Genomic DNA, 20,522 nt, shown 5'->3' with positions numbered 1-20,522 from the left:
TTTGAAGTTTCATAATCCACAAAGCATTTTCCAAAGGCACAATGTTTAGACTGTGGAATAATTAGACTCAAATGGCATCTACATAAACAAATTGTTTAAAAATGTTACTGTCTTCTGCAAAGAATTCCTTTAGACTAAAGTATATGATGGTGGTGCTAAGAGAGAAGTGGTAATTATTATTATGACAAAATGTAATATTATTCTGACAAATATAATATTTAGAACATAAGAAAACATAATTAAACTCCTAGCCATAATCATTATTTGGATATTTATTATTGTAAGATGTTTACAAAATCTTAGCATCTTTTTAGCCATATTTATTTTAAAAATAACTCACTTCAAAATTCTTGAAAGATTCTAATTTTTTCCTTAAAAAAACTGATTAGAACAATCAAGATTGTGGATAAAAGTAGCCAAATGGCCTCCTCAATGATAAAATTTACTCTCTTAGAAAATAATCACTGGAAACAAGATAGAGGTAGGAAAGGTTTCAAAATTTACAATAGGAAATTATTATGAGTAGATGTAATAATAATTAAAAATTACAGACTAGGTCTTTTCTTTCAATTTTTTATGGCAGTGGAAACTATGAGAGTGTTTAAGAATAGAGTGCTATTAACTATAAAAATTAACTTTTTAAAGTATAGGTCTAACTGGGAAATGTAGTTATAAAATTAAATAAAATGATTAAATCGATTTTGAAGTATCTGTAATTTAGGAAAAAAATTATTGTGTTTGGGACATTTCATTAGCAATATCTGAATATTTGTATTTTTTTTTCATCAAGGAAAAACTTAAGTCAAATCAAGCAGCATAAAGTTCCTGATACTGATATAACATTATCAAGAGAATGCTGATATATTTGGCTTATGACACTAGTTCTGCAAGTGAATGCAAATGATTTACAAAAATTACTTCCATGGATACAAAGCATTTGATTTCTGCTTAATATCACTGCCAATTAGGCTGAAAGTGGCAAAAGAGAGAGGAGGATATAAAACTGACAATTCAACTATCACTTACGGAGTCATCTGTGGCAGAAGTTGGCCAGCCCTCCCATAACTGATGGCGAACAGGGATACTCGTGAGGTCATACACATTTCTCTTTACCTATAAAAAGGAAGAAAACAATTAAAATAGGGCTTCCACATGACTTATGATAGCTGCTAGTCAATTTATGGGATACACTGTTTCCTCTATTCTATTCTAGAGTTAAAACAGTTAGAATTTGAAACTAGGAAAACACAAATCATAAAAAATTTTATTAAAAAAAACTAAACCAAATTTAAAAGCAGATTCTCAATGAAGGTTAAATGAAATAACAGTTCAAGCCATATTCTCCTACCTCACCCTGCTGATTATTTTTATAATCCTGGATGGCTTCAAGTTTCTTCAGTCAAAAAAGGGTAGTAGTTTCTTACCCAACAGGGTGAAAGGAAAAACCTGGAGTTTCCTTCACTGTTTTATGTACATTTCAAGGATACAATAACTTAATAATAAAGCTGTACAGGATATATTTTTCTGAAATCACCCCAAATTAGAAACTATTTTAAGAAAATATTTATTAACTGAGGGCTATCCATTAATATATTATTTAGGCCCTTCCCCCAAAGAAAATATAGTACTGCTAGTTTTTATTTTAAATAAGACAGAAGTTGAAAAACTATTTCTTTCAACATTTAATATTATACTTTGAAACTACTTATTTATTTATAGCCATACCACACAGCTTGTGGGATCTTCTCCACCAGGGATCAAACCTGCACCCACAGCAATGAAAGCATGGAGTCTTAACCACTAGACCGCCAGGGAATTCCCAATACTTTTTAACTTTAAAGGAGAGGACACAAGTAATTATCAGAATGAAGTGTTGGAAGGTTAAACTCTTATTCAGTAATTACCATATCCTTTTTTAGCTTTTTTCTCTAAATAGGTTACAAAAATTCTCTTTCATTCCATATTTCCAAATAAATGATCAAATCATAAGAATGAATAGATCATCCATCTTAGCTAACTCTTCATGTAAGTTCCAGGCTTAACATATCGTAACAGTGAAACTAATTTTGAAATGTTGCACATAATACATTCTATAATATGATTCCCATGTGGAAAAGAAGCAGTGTTCATTCATGTTTTTAAAATGCAGAAGCCTGAAGTATCACATGGTCCAATTGCAGCATTTCTGTATCACATTACTGTTTGTTATACATAAGCATATCTAAGTTACACTTCCAGTGAAATGGAGAAATATATTCACTGGGGAAAGAAAGAAACAAAACAAAACCTGGAACTCAATCTATTTTTATCTCTAATGTACACCTGTGAAAAAAAGACTTAGTAAATGAGAACTGTGGAGCTTGGGGGCATGGCTTGATCCCCACTCAATTCAAACAAACAGCTTTTTCCCCCAAGATTCTTAGCAATGGCCAGTCTACCATGCAGTATTTTGTTTATGGTCAGTCACATCAAGTTTGGAAATTTTCGTTAGTCATTATCAACCCAACAATTTAACCAAATACAACTGGACTAACCTCTTACCACCTGCACTAGCTAAGACTATTCTGTCATGCTTAAACATTAGTGCTCTTAAGAGGAAAGGTGTTTCCTAAAGCCGAAGTATTATTATTATTGTTTATTAATAAAAGAAAGGGAGAGGACAGAAGATGGGAGTATGAGGAAACTTTAAGCCACAAGGCAAAAAATTCCTTTCTTAAAGTTAGTTTTAATTATGTTGTCTAGAGACACCAAGGGTCAGCAGTTATTCTTGAAGGTAAAAGGGAAGGCAGGGCAAATATTTACATCTGTTGGAAAGGTGGCAAGGCTACCTCTGCACTGGAGAATATACACAAATACTATGAGTGAATATATAAACGAATAACTCTGGAGTGGCATTCTTTAAATTCCATCTTAATTCCAAAACATAACAATACGGTATTATGAAATAAACAGTATTTTTCTTCTTTCATTAACTCATCTGTAACTGCACTGAATGAATAACATTCCTTTGCTATTCTAAGCCTGAAAAGCATGTTCTGGCTATAGTGTTATGTTGGTATAAAGCACAACGCCAGACTGATGTGCTGAACAAAAGTGATCAAAGTTAGAGTAATGTTAGCCATTGCACAAGTATTTGGCTTCATTGTTCTCCCCAGAATGACATCTGCTAAGCAACTTGTCATAGAATAAACTGGTTAATGCAGAAAGAACTTGGCTGAGAGGGTACAACATAAAGCATATTAGGCTAATGTTTGATTGTTTCAACGGAAAAGCTAAGTTCACAGTGTTTCTGAAATTAAGCCGAAAGAATCTTGTGTTAAACCATAATCACTAAACAATATACCTGAAAACAAATTAGTTTTTCAAAAACAATTTCATGTTCATCAGTGCTAAAACCATAGGCAGATTTTACTAGTATATGGAAGAGAGACAAGTGATGAGACAGCAAAGGTACAAAATGAGTGATGGTTTTATTAATAGAGATGAAAAAATTCTATTGTCTTTATTGATGACTTTAAATTTTCAGTGACAATCCTGCAGGAAATAAAAAATCAGAAATATATACAAAGTAAAAATTATTCTTTTAAAAAATTAGTATTCTAGGAAAGCTGAAGGGAAAAATATACCTAATTATAAAATGATGCAGATGGATTTAAGGTCATCATGAATCAAATGCAGGACAGTTTTCTCAGAGAGAGAAGGATGAAGGAATGGAGGAAGGAGAGAGGAAAGACTAAAAGCAAGGGGAGAAGTGAGGGGCGAGAGGGGGGAAGATTGAGAGACTGACTGATTTGAGAGATTTAAGAGCTCTTCAGAGAGGTAGAAAGAACACACACACAGGCTAAGTTGCTGTGGCTGGCATGCTCAGCTGCCATTACTGTGCTACTTCTGATGGAGTTTCATCTTTAGAGATTTGTGTTAAATTCCAGTTAAGGACAAGTGGCACTTCACAGGGTAACATTTCCTAAGGGCCCTTTTGTCTTACATACTTTCTTTGATCAGCTTTGGCTCAAGAGCATTCTGAATCTTCATAATCTTTTCAATTCTTGTTATGCATTAAGCTCTAAATCTATGAGATTTTAGGCTGCTGAACTACGTAAATGCTTCAATTAGTTCTGAAAAAATTTAATGAAAGCTTTGATTACCAGCTGAACATTAAAATTATGTTACAAACTACACTGTATTTGGATCAAAGGTTCTAGATTGACAACAGATTTTCCACAGCTTATTTTCCAGATTTTCTAAAAGAACAGTTTCATTTCTCCGCCTTCAGTTGTTTGTGACTAAGAAAAACATATTTCAATCAGATTACCCTGAAACAGTACAGAATTAAAGCAGTATTGATTCATTTCCTTATTAGTGCTTTTCACTGTTAATAAACATCTATTTATATATAATAAATAATGTAAGCAATGATCTCCACTTCAAACTTCATATTTCCTCACTGTGGAAACTTCCATGATACACACAGCACTGGGAAAAAAGATTATTATGACCTGTTCAATATAAAATTATATAAGACATTCATCTCCCACAAAGCTTTGAGTTCCATATATTTTTAAACAGTTTTATACTTTGGTTAAATTTTATCAGAATTTCTTAGAAAATAATTCTTAGAAAGTTCCTCTTCTAAAGGCTAGATTTTGAGGTTGAGGTTTTAGATTAGCCTTAAATGAGCCGTTTGCAGCTATTCAAACTGAAAAATATAAAAACTGGTAGACAACTTTGTCAGCTATATTTTATAGCAAAATGTTGTGAACTATATGTTAGACACACTACTGAAAAATATTTTAAGGAATTTTAAATTTCATTCAGGTATTATTCAAGTGAAAGAAGATTCTGATAATGTTATATAAAAGTCACAAAATTTGAGTTACTGTGGCATAATAAGAGACAGAAAACTAGATTTCTAGTCCCAATTCTACCCAGCTGTTACTGTGGTGCAAACTGGTAGAAACTGAGACCTAGTTTATTCAATATTAGAAGAGAACAAAATGAGCTCACTGCTAACTTTCTAAGCTCTAAAATTCTTTGATTTTTTTGAAAATACTGGAGTTAATCCTAGGTACAGGAAAAGAAGAGCTAACTATATTTAAGATACGCAAGTAAAGAGGGAAAGTTTAAAACCATTAGGGCTAGAAAATGAAAGAAAAATAGTAAAGAGTTAATAAATACAACCCATCAAAAAGGAAAACTGCAAATAATTTCAGTTAAGAAATCCAGACATATAATAAACATTTTAAGTGAATTTTTTTCTTGAGTAAAGAAAAGTCTTAGTTTTATACTAAAAACTCTTAGTGTTTTTTTTTTTTTTTTTTTAAAGAAAAGACTCAATAATAAGAGATCTGATTTAAAAGTCAAGCTTACTGGTTTACTTACATACTGGTTTCCCACATAATTATTTCATCAACCAAACAGGATAAGTGTTGCCTGAATACTAAAAGCGGAGTGATACAACTGCAAAGTTCTACTAATTTATTTCAGCATTTAAAAAATTTTGAAATCTGGCCTATGAATTTTCACATATCAAATAGTTTAAAATAGCCAAAAGAAACAGATACAAAATATTGAATTGCCATGGGTTTAGAACAGTTATCGGTTTGTTAGCACTTTAGTTTCTAGATTTTCTGAATTAAGAATACCTTGACAAATTACAGCCCTTACAAAAGAGCACCCTGAAACTACATACATTTATCTCATTCTCTTATCAATCTTAGAAGAGAAGGCCTTTGGAAATATTAGAACCTAAGCTTATTCAAATGTTAAAAGTATCAAAATCTGAATTGCAAGTAATTCACACCATCAAATGATGTTCTAGTTGAGTTTGCTAAATAATAACTGCACCAAACAAATAAGTATCTGTGTGTGATTAAAATAAGACACACAGACCAGGCTTAGTTCCAGTTTCTTAGCAATCACTGGTGCTCAGAAAGGCTTATAATAGGAAACCAATCACTTCTGATCCAGACTGAGTTTTGAACATGTACTTCATATCTAAGGACTTTTTTCTTTCTTTTCTTTTTTAATATACTGTACACTTGATGCAGTTGCACATTGATCTGTTTTACTATGACGCAAATTAAAAATCCTCCTAAAAATACTTCTTGAACAAAAACACTTAAAACCGGATGGTGCAAGGGGAATGAGAAGGTGGCATCAGTAATCAAATGTTAATTAGCAAGCTTTTTTCCCCTCTTCCCTCAGGGCTGGCCTGTGTTAGAGAATTCAAATCAGAAATCAATGCTCCAAGTGTTTAACTATTACTTCTTCTCATTAACCATTTAAGAGACTCAGCAATTCTTTCCTCATAAAAAAAGTAACTCGAGACATTTCTTTTTTTCAAATACAATCTTTCCAGAAGACAATGAAGATGTTGTTTGAAGAAAACTATAAAACTGGTGGCTTTCCATCAGGCTTTGGACTGCATTCTGTTCTATTAAAACATTTTTTTGGCTGTAACTGAATTCTTCATTCCAACAACTGTAACTAAGTTTTGCTTTGTAACATACTTTAAAAACTTATTTCACCTCTTATTTGTTTGTAAAGAAATCTAATAACTGGCATCTTAAGCAATTACTGGGAATGATGACAATAAAGCTAATCAAATATGGAAACTAATTTGAATACATATAGTTAGACAGATTTTATCCAGCCTGATAAACTATCAAGGGTAAGATTTAACACTTTCAACATGATTATATTCATAATATCCTATTCTAAAAGTTTGGTGTGGGTGAAAATGATACAAAAATTGCAGTGGTAGATCATAAAATAAATGAACTAATGGTCATAAAGTTATTAAAATTAATTCATATATATATATATTTAGTGTTCTTGCCTGGAGAATTCCAAGGATAGAGGAACCTGATGGGCTATAGTCCATCAGGTCGCAAAGAGTCGGACATGACTAAGTGACTATATATACATCTTTAGTTAAAGGGTAAGCCTGGATTTTAAAAAAAGAGAGCTTGTAAAGAGTGAAGAAAATGTTTATAAATGACCAAGGTTAAGTATGTTTCACAAATAGAAAAGATGCTAAATTTTAAGTCTTTTGGGGGGGGAAAAGGTTTAGAGAAATTGTGAAGTTACAGAAGTTGAAATTATAACCACCACCACAAAGGGGAACAATCATTTTTCTGCATTTGTGACTCTAAATGTGTGGTGCCTGATACTATTAGTATCACCTGGAAACTATTAGCAATGAAAATTCAGGGAATCCACCCAAGGCCTAGTACACTGGAAATGCTACGACCCTACAGTACATGTTCTAACAAGCACTCTAGGTAACTCTAATCAAAATTTGAGAGTTACAGGCTCTCCTAGATGGCCATACCTTTCTAATTTACTGATTCTAGAGTTCTTTGAACTCCTGCCTGAGGTAGCTAGTCCTTTTGAAAATGAACATGATTAATAATGATTTGTTACAGAAATTCTAGAAATGCTATCATTTTTATGGTGATAAAATAATTACTTTTAGTCTAAGAAAGTAATGCGAGATGGTACTATGTCACTACAGACTCCACAGCACTGAAATAATGGATAAATAGTAATCTTCATCATTGAAAATCTGTGTTAATCTTCAGTTCTTCTGCTTTAAGTTTAAGTGTTATTGCTTATTGCAATATAATATATATTTGGGCACTATATATAATTATTATATGCACTATTATATGCACTATAATATATACTTGGGCATTGCAATAAAACTGCAAATCCACAATAAATGAGCTACTGGTCATACTAAATAAACTCGGGAGGCACCTGTACCTGTCAGTTGAACTGAGGACATGCCCCTGAACACCAGAGAACTGAAGCAAAGGAAAGACTAAACAGTTTTTGGTTTGTTTTTTTGGTCTCTCTCGTGGGCAAGCTGAAATAAGACCCACAGGAAAAACAGTGGGAGGTTAACCTCATATCAGTCAGTAAAGACCTTATCCTAGAAGGTAGTATTTCCTCTCTGTACCTTATGGAAACAATGAAAGAGCGAAATCTTTCCAACAATAGCCTAATAGATACCAGAGAGGTGAATGTTTTTTATTGTCCTCAATGAATAAAACATCAGGCACTCACTGAATGCTCTTAAAATTTCTCCTTTTAAAATGAAGTAAATTAATTTAAAAATTCTTTCATGAAGAAAAACACTAAGTAAAAAGTCAATCTTAGAAGTAATGGAGTAATTATAAGAACATTTTAAGGAGTCCTACTTTAATCTTAAAATGTTTTTACAAAGTTCAATTTTATGTACAACTTTAAAAATTGGTCACATAAACCAAGAAATACTTGTATATCAGCAACATTTTGATTTTTAAGTCTGAACTTTAGTAGATAAACCATTTGCTATGTCAGAAGCACTATATGAGTTAATGTTTAAGGACATAATCATACATGTAAGCCAAATATTTAACTACAAAGATATTCATTGCGGTCTGTTTATTATTACACACACACATACAAACAATTGGCACAAATTTAATATCTGATAATGAGATAGTTAAATAAACAAATACCATGCAGCTATTAAAATGATGACGTAGAACTAGGGTCAGCAAAGTGCAGCCTATAGGCCAAATTCAGCCTGCTGTTTGTTTCTGTAAATGAAGGTGTATTGGAACACCAAGACCTCCATTTGTTTACATACTGTCTGTGGATGCTTTTGGCACTACCAAGAGGGCAGACTTAGTAGATGCAACAGAGATCACATGCCCTGCAATTCCTGAAATATTATCTAGCCCTTTGTAGAAAAAGTTTACTGACCCTACCTAGAAGAATACTTAATAACATATAAAGTTGTTATGTATTAAAGAAAAACCAAGTTACAAAATTATGCCCATTTCTGTCTATTAAGTTATACACATTCATATATGAAAATGAAAAGTGAAAGTGTTAGTTGCTCACTAGGACTCTTTGTGACCCCATTAGCTGTAGTCCCCCAAGCTCCTCTATCCATGGAATTCTCCAGGCAAGAATACTGGAGTGGGTTGCCATTTCCTTCTCCAGAGGATCTTCTCTCTCCAGGGATCAAACCTGTACCTCCTGTGTTGGCAGGAAGAGTCTTTACTGCCGAGCCACCAGGGAAGCCCACCTGACACATGACTGTAATGTGCAAGAATTCTCCGCTAAGACCACTTACACTTACTCTAAATGGTGAGCATCACACAGTAACAAAAGGGATCAACCGAGGTTACTCTCTCTCATAACTGAGCCTTTTCACACCTGTTGTGCTGTAACAGGCAACGAAGAGCAGTCACAGGCTGTCAAGGCTGTGCTCTAAGTGCTGCAGAGGAAGGACAATGCAAGAACTGTGCCTTATTGTTTCAGTGACTGAATGCTGCCTTCACAGTAAGAGGGCAGTTCCTGGTGTCACACAGCTGGGAAAGAAATAGCAAGATAAAACATATTCAAGGAAAGTAAGTCAAGGTTAAAGAAGAAGAATACTTAAAACAGTAAAATAAACTTTATCGTGTGAGGGTTGGCAAAGACTTCCTTATATAAACTTTTGCTGAATGCCTTCTGAGTTTCTACCCAACACTAATGTTAAGAGTTTTGTCTGGAATAATATAGGAAGACTACTGCTTCTACTTTGTCTATATACAGTAAGTAAATCAATTACATCCTATCTTGTTATTCCAGTTTTTCCTTCTGTCAACAACTGGGCACTGTTGCCAATTCCTCTTCTGTGCTTTGGATCTGGACAAGTGAAACTTTGATCAGATATTTATTTGCAACCTCATTAAGTTCTAAAATGAAATTGCATCTATAGGGAAGATGATATAGGGCAATGCTATTAATCTATTCTGCCAATTTGTTTTTCATAGAACTATATTTTCTTTTATATTTTACACACAGATAGATTAAACTACTTGCCTTGCAAATGTCATTCACTTAGTTAATGCCTACGTCAAGATGATAATGCAAACTTAGAAATATCTTTTTAATCTATTTCTTGTTAACAAATTTTTTTTCCCCCTTTAAAGAACCAATGCCTCTATAGAAACCAAAATTTTTCAGATGCTGGCAACCTTACTGTTTTGATGAAGACTCATCTTTATATTTTGATAAAGACTGTATGTATCCTCCCCTACTCTGGTAGCACCAACAATGATGCTTAGACATAATGTTTATGTTTGCTTTGCTGCTTTCTGTTGCCTATCCAGGACTTTGCCTTTCTCTGAGACGCTGAAAAAAAGTGGTGGGAACTATCAGCAATGGAACCTCAGTCTATAATCAGGTCTCTTATAATTTTATCTTTTCTTGTTAACAAAAAAATTCAAAAAACAAAGGCAACAAAGGGACTTAGTGTTGGGGTCTGCCATGAATACTAAAGTGCCTGGGGGTGTGGCTCATCAAGGGAAAATAAACCATTCAAGTCACCCACATCAAGGAGAAAGTTTGGGAACAACTAGGCCAGTGTTTGCATTTGAGGCCCTGGAGTCAGGAGACTTACATTTCCCTTCCCTCTGCTTAACCAAGGCACCAGAGACAACCTATTTAACCTCTCCTTTTGGAAATATTAAGCAGTCACCAAAGAACAGCTCTGTGAAATATTTTAAAATGAGTCTAGTCAGGTTTTCTGATTTTAACTTGCTATTCTCCAAGATCAGCTTAATGCTGGCATTACTTTCTCTGAGAGAAATGTGGTTGGAAGAGCAGGAAGTGTATCTTAAGAAAAGTAGCTGCCTTGGCCAAGAGCAAAGTTACATTAAGAGCATAGCCACCAAAATCACAAAACTAGTTAACTGTAGATGAATGAGGAAGAGTTAGAAACTGGTTCCAAATAACAATTTAAATAAACCTTTCAAAGTGAATTGACATCATGAATGAAAATCTAATATAGTACAATAAACTTTAAGGACTGATGATGCCAATGCTCAGACACTCCATACAATTGGCTTTTAATTAAGGCAGTTAAAATCGCACCCCAATGATTTCACTGTTAGGACTGACCCTGAAATGTAAATGCAATTATTTTATAAAAAATAAAACAGGGATACCTTAATGTATTAAGATCAGAAAATCTTTAATCACATGATTTATTAAATAAACAGGCATTCTAAACAGCCTGAAGTCTCTTGTTTAAAAAAAAAAATTTACTCCTATTTATTCATTAACAAAGCTATTGCTTAGCTCATCCCTGCCATAACCTACTCTATTCAAAACCATATGGGAAAGGACATTAAAAAACCGCCACAAACCATGGACTTCTGGTATTAGTGCTACACATTGCATACCCCCATTCATTATTCTACCTCCCTTGTTTAATCTATCATTAAGATTCAGTGACCCTACACTAAATTTAAAGCAGATCCTTCCTTCCTCCCATGCCTAAATTCACATACTTTTCTAGTTGGGGATGCCCTCAAGTATTAACAACTCTACGGGGTTTCTCTAATCTCAGCTCTGAACTATGTCATGCTATAGAACCAAGAAATTGCTGTTTTACATCTCTAACTATGAAGACTTCCATAAAAAAGGACCATATAATTTACTTAATAAGATAAAGGGAGAAAAATCACCATTTAATAAGTATTTTTTTTCATTGACTATAGTAGAAAAGGCACATGGAGACATTATTATACACTGTGTTGTCTTAAAAGTGAATAATACTTCAACTGTATTCATCATTGAATTTAGAGATTTAAATAATGATGAAAATGTCAGGTATTGACTATCTTAATAAATGTGAAAAATATATTGTTTTAAATTTATAGTTGATAAAATAATCATTTTGGGGGCAAAGAGATTTCATGAAATTAAGCGAGATAATATTTCTAGGACATATTCAATTTCATTTTCAAATTACAAACAAAATATCTAACATACAACGTGGCAAAATAAGGGATAAGGAATTGTGTATATGATAGCCTACCAGCTGCTAACAGAACTTTTTGTGATGACAGAAATGTTCTGTATCTGTCCTATCCAATAGGGTGGCCATCAGCCCCATGTGGCTACTGAGCACTTAAAACACACCTATTGTGACTAAGAAAAATGACTTCAAATTTCATTTCATTTTAATTAATTTAAATTTCCATATGTGGCTATTAGACAGTGGATTAAGAAAGTAGAGAACATAGACCCACACAAAAATGTACCATTGATGTTTACTATACTATATATAGGGCTTCCCTGGTGGCTCAGTGGCAAAGAATCCATCTACCAATCTAGGAGACATGGGTTTGATCCCTGGGTCAGGAAGATTCCCTGGAGAAGGAAATGGCAACTCACTTCGGTATTCTTGCCTGGGGAATCCCACGGACAGAGGAGCCTGGCGGGCTACAGTCTATGGGGTCACAAAAGAGTCAACACAACTTAGCGACTAAACAACAACAACATACTTTATATACAATGTATACTATGTATACATACTATATACTTAAACATGCTTTAACACATTATTTCCTTACAGTCGTTTAGGCATAAAGGTAGAAACATTGTGCTAAACTAATTTTTCACTTATTCTTTTATTCTTTTTAATAGGAATTATATGCATTAGTACCACAAAATTGAAAGAGTAATGACAGAATACATGTAATCATAACTTGAGAAAAAGAGCAATAATAAAATACATAATAATTAAACATCAAAGACAGTAAAAATACTCTGTAGTTAAATAACTTTATAACTCACATAGCTGCCACATTATATTGGTCTAATTATTCATCAATTCATGCATTCATTTACAAATGGTTACCAGGGAACAACTACAATGATGTAGATGTTACTAAAATAATTCATGTTAACTGTGCATCTGGCAGGTTTTTTTTTTTATTTAAGTGAGTGATGATTCAAACTTAATCGTTCTTTTGGGAGGAATTCATAGGAGCAGAGCAGGAAAGACAGGTGTGATGGACGCCCTAACAGTGCCAGTCACACTCTGCCCCTGACTGACTCAGCAAGTTCTTACCAGCATCTACCACTTAAGTCCTTACAACACAGCAAAGAAAGTGGTGGGCAGACAAGATGCAGACTTCCACATTCCCTTCAGGGACCAAATCTAGTTGAGGAGAAAATGTGTAAACAGTTACGTACAACTCAGATACACTTGCTACAGGATTTTTATTTTCAAGGTAAGACTTTTATTTTACAAGTGAATAACTGAACATATGAGTGAAAAATTACAGATGGGACTGAGAGTTAAGATATACACATAGAACTCTTGCCTCCTTACAAAAAGCACTTCATTCCTTATATTAAGTGCTAAAAATTAGGGTGTCAGTGAAAAATATTTTAAAAGAAATACGTAATCTACTGCTAACAAAGTGCCAGGAGAATCTCTCACTGAACTTATAAGCAATAGATAAACAGGTTCTAGTCTAACAAGTACATTCACTCAGTGCTAATAATTCATGAGCATTCATTTAGTTGGCTACCCAGTCAACAAATATTTATTGAGTGTCTACTAAGAGGAAGGCACTATTTTGTAGTGGTTACTGAGAAAACAAAGTCTCTGCCTTCACGGAGCTTACATTCATTCTATATAGTAGGTGTAAGGTGAAGGGAGTGGTGAGAAAGGAGAGAGAAAGAAATATGAATATATAAACAAGATAATTTCAGAATTAGGTAAGTTCTATAAAGAATGACATTAGACTCCTTCCAGTCATTCTCTATTTCTTGGATGGGTTGAATCCTGAATGAGAAGGCACAGATCCCAGAAAGAATGTTCCAGGCAGAGAAAACATGAAATGCAAAGGTTCTGTGAGTTGTTTTACATATGTGTATATATTCTCTAACTTTTACTATCAACTTCAATGCAGCTTTTATTTATTTTCTTTACAGAAAATGCAACTGAGGGTAATAACTCTTCAAGTAAGAAGCAGAAGCAAAACTCAAAAGGGAAATTATGAGATGTGAGGCACCTACTCTTTTTTAACTATTTATGATATTTTCCTCCAAAACTAAAACTAGACAAGTTTTCCAGCACATCATTACTCCACCACGACTCCTTACCAAAGAAATGTTACCCACACTTTTCACTTACTTGGCTAACTCTTCCTTCACAGATTTGGGACATGCATCAGTACAACTAAATAAACATAAATCCCAAACTACTGTCAGGTATAAATAATAAAGTTTATTATACTAATACTAATTCAAAGGGATATTTCAGAGTTCTGATCAAAGATTCCTTGTCTTCAAACACAGCTGGGTGTTGTTTGTATGTTTTGCTTGAGTGGAAAAGATATTGCCATGCATTCCAAATAAAATGGCAAATGCATTTGATCATATTTTACTTTTTGTCAGGTTTCAGGGCACTACACCAGTAGTGAATACATTTGAGGATGTCTAGTTTTGAAAATGTGGCAGTCTAGTAATCACATCCAACGAAAGCCAGTTATTTCAGAGCATCATTCTCTGACCATCGCCAACATTACCATTACTTCCTCATGCTGTAAATTGAAAAAGGTGATGGGGATAGTTGTTGTTAAAGCACAGCTAGATCCTCATCACTGGGGCATTTTAAAGTAGATCGAGTAAACCTTCTATACTTGTTTATGCTTAAGGTTCTTTCAATCACTCATTTATTCAACAAACATTTGTTGAGCGCTTTCTAAGTTACAAACAGGCTTCCCTGATGGCTAAGACGGTAAAGAATCTGCTCGCAATGCAGGATATATCCGGGTTCGAACCCTGGGTTGGGAAGATTCCCCTGGAGAAGAAACTGGCAACCCACTCCAGTATTCCTGCCTGGAAAATCCCATGGACAGAGGAGCCTGGTAGGCTACAGTCCATGGTGTCACAAAGACTCAGACATGACTAAGTAATTAACAAAGTTACAAACTCTCTGTCAGGAGAGCAGCTTTCTTAAACACAAGTATCTAGAAAAGCAGACAGAAGATGAGTGAAACTTAATGGACAAAGGGCATTCAGCTTTAGTCCTGAGGAAGCAATGTTCAGGTGTTGAGGACTATGGCAAACAAGACAGCATGCCTCTTGAAGGAGGCAGCTCTACTCCGGAACAATTCATCACTGCCACAGAAACTCTGGAGTTCAGTATTGCTGAATTTTCTGATTCTTTGAGAAAAGCTAGAAGCCAGGAATCCTGTAATGTTCTGCTTTATCTTGAAATGTGAAGCTTTTAAACTTTTAAATGTTGGCAACCAGTTCAAATTTAAAACACTCTGGGACAAAAACAGGTAGCTGAACAAAACAGTGTTGTATTTAGTAGTTGGCAGTTGCAAACTCTGCAGGAGAGATATGAAGATAGAGGTGATACTCTTGCCTTTAAGAAAGTCACAGCCCAGTGAATATCTGTCACACTCAGAAACAAATACTCATGGTACAATGTGATAATTATAATGATAAAGATACCAATAACGTATTAGGAGGGTAGAGAAGAGACAGCTATAATAGCTGCAACTATCATTTATTGAGTGCCAAGGCACTGATTACCCATTTTGCATGTGTTACTACATTTCATGCTCACATCATCCCTGTGTATACAGAAATGACTTTATTAAAGTGGCAGACCTAGATTTGAACTCCATTCTTTCCAACTGTAAAAATCTGTTTTTGTCCTACCATATTACACTGGTACCCACTGCTCTAAGTAAAAGTCTTAGTTTCTAAAGAACAACCACATGAACATGTGAAAATGAAGCAAATTACTTTTTCACCCATTCTTCCTCATTCCAGAAAAAAAGAGAAATCTTTTTTCTTTTCAGTTTAACAATCACGCTGGAAGATACTTACAAAATGCATTCTTTAAGATGTAATTTTCAGACATTAACATTTGAGTTGTAATATATTTGCATCAGGTTTTATCAAAAATGCTGAGATTCAAGTGTTTGAAGAATTACATGTACTCAATATGGAATCAATTTAATTAATTTATTTAGCAGATATTCAAATAGTACTTACAGGCACTAATCTAAGCACTTTGAAAATGTTAACTATTTTAGTGATTTTTCTTTTATAAACCATTTTACTGAAGTATGATTAAAATATAAAAAGCTATACATATTTAGTATATACAACTTCATGGATTAAACCTGTGAAACTATCACCAGAATTTACACCATAAATCTATCCATCACCTCCAAAAGTTTCCTCCTACCCTCTTTATTTATTATCATTATAATTACCATTACTTTCTGACAAAAACACTTAACATAAGATCAACCCTCTTAGCAAAATTTAAGTATATAATACAGTACTGTTAACTATAGACACTGTGTTTTACTGTAGATCTCTAGGATTTATATATTTTGTATAACTAAAACTTCATATCCTTTCACTAATACCTCCCCATTTCCTTCTTCCTTCAACATCTAGCAACCACTATTCTATTTCTGTTTCTATAAATCTGATTATCTTAGATTCCTCATATATGTAGTATCATGGAGAATTTGTCCTGTGTCTATTTCACCTAGCACACTGTCCTCCGGATTCATCCATGTTACTGCAAATGGCAGCATTTTCTTCTTTGTTAAGGATGAATAATATTCCATTATATTTATAATTTATCTTTATTTATTATTTATTTTTAATAATCTATAAATATATTATTATTATTTTGTTTATTAATCTAGAGATAAGGCATCTGAGGCACAGAGATGATATGTAACTTAACCAATATCACATAAGTTCTGGAGGCAGTATTCCGGTCCAGGCAGTCTGGCTCAACGATCCATACTTTTAACCACTATGCTCTTCTGCCTCTCTACATTTTATTTCAGTAATGATATATTGAAAAGGGAACTAAATTAAACACTACAACATATCCTTGCTCTAAAGCAAAATTAACAATGTGAATCAAGGGTGGCAGTGTCATTGTAGTTTAACCATTACTATACACATTAACTAATCACCACTAATTCAATAAATACTAAAATAACCTGACTTGGAAACTACTATAGTATCATTAAGATAATGACACAGAAAGAAAAATGTTTACTTTTTGAGTAATTAAGGAAATGCATATTAAAACAAACACCATCACACCTTTCAATTCAGTTCAGTTGCACAATCATGCCCAACTCTGTGACCCCTTGGACCACATGCAGTATGGCAGGCTTCCCTGTCTATTACCAACTTTGGAGCTTGCTCAAATTCATGTCCATTGAGTTGGTGATGCCATCCAACCATCTCATCCTCTGTCACCCCCTTTTCCTTCTGCTTTTAATCCTTCCCAGCATCAGTGTTCCTTCCAACGAGTCAGTTCATCGCATCAGGTGGCCAAAGTATTCAAGCTTCAGCTTCAGCATAAGGCCTTCCAATGAATATACATGATGGATTCCCTTTAGAACTGACTGGGTTTGATCTCTTTGCAGTCCAAGGGACTCTCAAGAGTTTTCTCCAACATCACAGTTCAAAAGCATCAATTCTTTGGTGCTCAGCTTTCTTTATGGTCCAACTCTCATATCAATACATGACTACTGGAAAAACCATAGCTTTGACTAGACTCACTCTTGTCGGTAAAGTAATATCTCTGCTTTTTAATATGCTGTCTAGGTTTGTCATAGATTTTCTTCCAAAGAGCAAGCATCTTTTATTTTCATGGCTGCAGTCACCACCTGCAGTGATTTTGGAGCCCAAGAAAATAAAGTCTGTCACTGTTTCTATTGTTTCCCCATCTATTTGCCATGAAGTGATGGGACCAAATGCCATGATCTTTGGCAGTTGAATGCTGAGCTTTAAGCCAATTTTTTCACTCTCCTCTTTTCACTTTCATCAAGAGGCTCTTTAGTCCTTCACTTTCTATCATAAGGGCAGTGTCATCTGCATATCTGAGATTACAGATATTTATCCCAGCGATCTTGATTCCAGCTTATGCTTTATCCAGTCCGGTATTTCATATGATGTACTCTGCACAGAAGTTAAATAAGCAGGGTGACAATATACAGCCTAATACACTCCTTTCCCAATTTGGAACCAATCTGTAGTTCCATGTCTAGTTCTAACAGTTGCTTCTTGACCTGCATACAGATTTCTCAGGAGGCACCTAAGGTGGTCTGGTATGCCCATCTCTTGAAGAACTTACCACAGTTTGTTGTGATCCACACAGTCTAAGGCTTTAGCATAGTCAATAAAGCAGAAGAAGATTTTTTTATGGAACTCTCTTGCTTTTTCTATGATCCAACAGATGTTGGCAATTTGATCTCTCGTTCGTCTGCCTTTTCTAAATCCAGCTTGAACATCTGGAAGTTCACGGTTCACATACTGTTGAAGAATCATTTGAAGAATTTTGAGCATTACTTTGCTAGCCTGTGAGATGAATGCAATTGTGCGGTAGTTTGAGCGTTCTTTGGCATTGCCTTTCTTTGGAACTAGAATGAAAACTGACCTTTTCCAGTCCTATGGCCACTGCCGAGTTTTCCAAATTTGCTGGCATGTGGAGTGCAGCACTATCACAGCATCATCTTTTAGGATTTGAAATAGCTCAACTGGAATTCCATCACCTCCACTAGCTTTGTTCATAGTGATGCTTTCCAAGGCCCACTTGACTTTGCATTCCAGGATATCTGGCTCTAGATGAGTGATCACACAATTGTGGTTATCTGGGTCATGAAGATCTTTTTTGTATGATTCTTCTGTGTATTCTTGCCACCTCTTCTTAGTATCTTCTGCTTCTGTTAGATCTATACCGTTTCTGTCCTTTACTGTGCCCATCTTTGCATGAAATGTTCCCTTGGTATCTCTAATTTTCTTGAAGAAATCTCTAGTCTTCCCCATTCTATTGTTTTCCTCTATTTCTTTGCACTGATCACTGAGGAAGGCTTTCTTATCTCTCCTTGCTATTCTTCGGAACTCTGCATTCAAATGGGAGTATCTTTCCTTTTCTCCTTTGCTTCTCACTTCTCTTCTTTTCACAGCTATATGTAAGGCCTCCTCAGACAGCCATTTTGCATTTTTGTATATCTTTTTCTTGGGGATGGCCTTGATCACTGCCTCCTGTAGTATGTTACAAACCTCTGTCCATAGTTCTTCAGGCACTCTGTCTATCAGATCTAATCCCTTGAATCTATTTGTCACTTCCACTGTATAATCATAGAATATTTGATTTAGGTCACACCTGAATGGTCTAGTAGTTTTCCCTACTTTCTTCAATTTAAGTCTGAATTTTACAATAAAGAGGTCATGTTCTGAGCTAGAGTCAGCTCCCGGTCTTGTTTTTGCTGATTGTATAGAGCTTCTCCATCTTCGGCTGCAAAGAATATAATCAATCTGATTTCAGTATTGACCATCTGGTGATGTCCATATGTAGAGTCTTCTCTTGTGTTGCTGGAAGAGGATGTTTGCTATGACCAGTGCCTTCTCTTGGCAAAACTCTACTAGCCTTTGCCCTGTTTCATTTTGTACTCAAAGGCCAAACTTGCCTGTTACTTCAGGTATCTCTTGATGTCCTACTTTTGCATTCTAGTCCCCTATGATGAAAAGGACATATTTTTTTGGTGTTAGATTTAGAAGGTCTTGTAGGTCATCAAAGAACTGTTCAACTTCAGCTTCTTTGGCATTAGTGGTTGGGGCATAGACTTGGATTACTGTGATACTGAATGGTTTGCCTTGGAAACAAACAGAGATCATTCTGTCATTTTTGAGACTGCATCCAAATACTGCATTTTGGACTCTTTTGTTGACTATGAGGGCTATTCCATTTCTTCTAAGAGATTCTTGCCCATAGGAGTAGATATAATGGTTATCTGAATTAAACTCATCCATTCTGGTCCATTTTAGTTCACTGATTCCTAAAATGTCGATGTTCACTCTTGACATCTCCTGTTTGACCACTTCCAATTTACCTTGATTCATGGACCTAACATTCCAGGTTCCTATGCAATATTGTTCTTTACAGCACCAGACTTTACTTCCATCACCAGTCACGTACACAACTGGGTGTTTTTTTCGCTTCGGCTCTGTCTCTTCATTCTTTCTGGAGTTACTTCTCCACTCTTCTCCAGTAGCATATTCGGCACCTACCAATCTGTGGTGTTCATCTTTCAGTGTCATATCTTTTTGCCTTTCAATTATGAAAACAACTAAAAATACTGATATAACCCACTGTTTGGCATGAATACAATGTAACACTCATACTTAATAGTGCTGATAGGTGAAGAAGTAGGTAAAGATTTTTTGAGGGGGGCAATCTGGCAATATCTATCAAAATAAAGTGAAAGCAACCTTTAACAGCCACTGCATTTCTAAGAAGCTATTTTAGAGAAATCCACACAACTCACAAAGTAGGACTGTCATCTTTTAATTTTTAGACTCCTGAGTTCCTGAAAATATTATTTATTATTTTATTATTATTATTATTTTCCATGAAAATATTATTCATGTACTTTTTGAGTAATTAAAAAAATAACATTATGATGGAAAAACTGCTGTTTACTTCTCAATGTCAAACTTAAGGGATACTTTCTTCACTTAATTTCACACTAGTAGATTTTAAAAAGTATGAATTATAGAACAAATCTAGGCCACATATGTAGACTACAAAATGAAAATAATTAACTTGTATTTTTTGATAACTTAAGACTATTTGAGACAGCCGCTATCCATTCAAAATTAAGACCTGACATCAG

At 34.5% G+C, this 20,522-nt stretch overlaps 1 protein-coding gene across 3 annotated transcripts in view; it reads right to left on the bottom strand.

Annotated features, from left to right (window-relative positions):
* FAF1 (Fas associated factor 1) overlaps positions 1 to 20,522 on the bottom strand; it is a 500,811-nt gene that overhangs the window by 223,296 nt on the left and 256,993 nt on the right. For all 3 annotated transcript variants that reach the window (XM_070468180.1, XM_070468182.1, XM_070468181.1), the window contains one exon: positions 1,027 to 1,113. In XM_070468180.1, the coding sequence (XP_070324281.1) occupies positions 1,027 to 1,113 (87 nt within the window). The remainder of the gene's footprint in view (positions 1 to 1,026; positions 1,114 to 20,522) is intronic.

Source organism: Odocoileus virginianus, chromosome 5, assembly GCF_023699985.2.
Source record: "Odocoileus virginianus isolate 20LAN1187 ecotype Illinois chromosome 5, Ovbor_1.2, whole genome shotgun sequence".
Taxonomy (NCBI): domain Eukaryota; kingdom Metazoa; phylum Chordata; class Mammalia; order Artiodactyla; family Cervidae; genus Odocoileus; species Odocoileus virginianus.
This window is presented reverse-complemented; position numbering and strand designations above follow the sequence as displayed.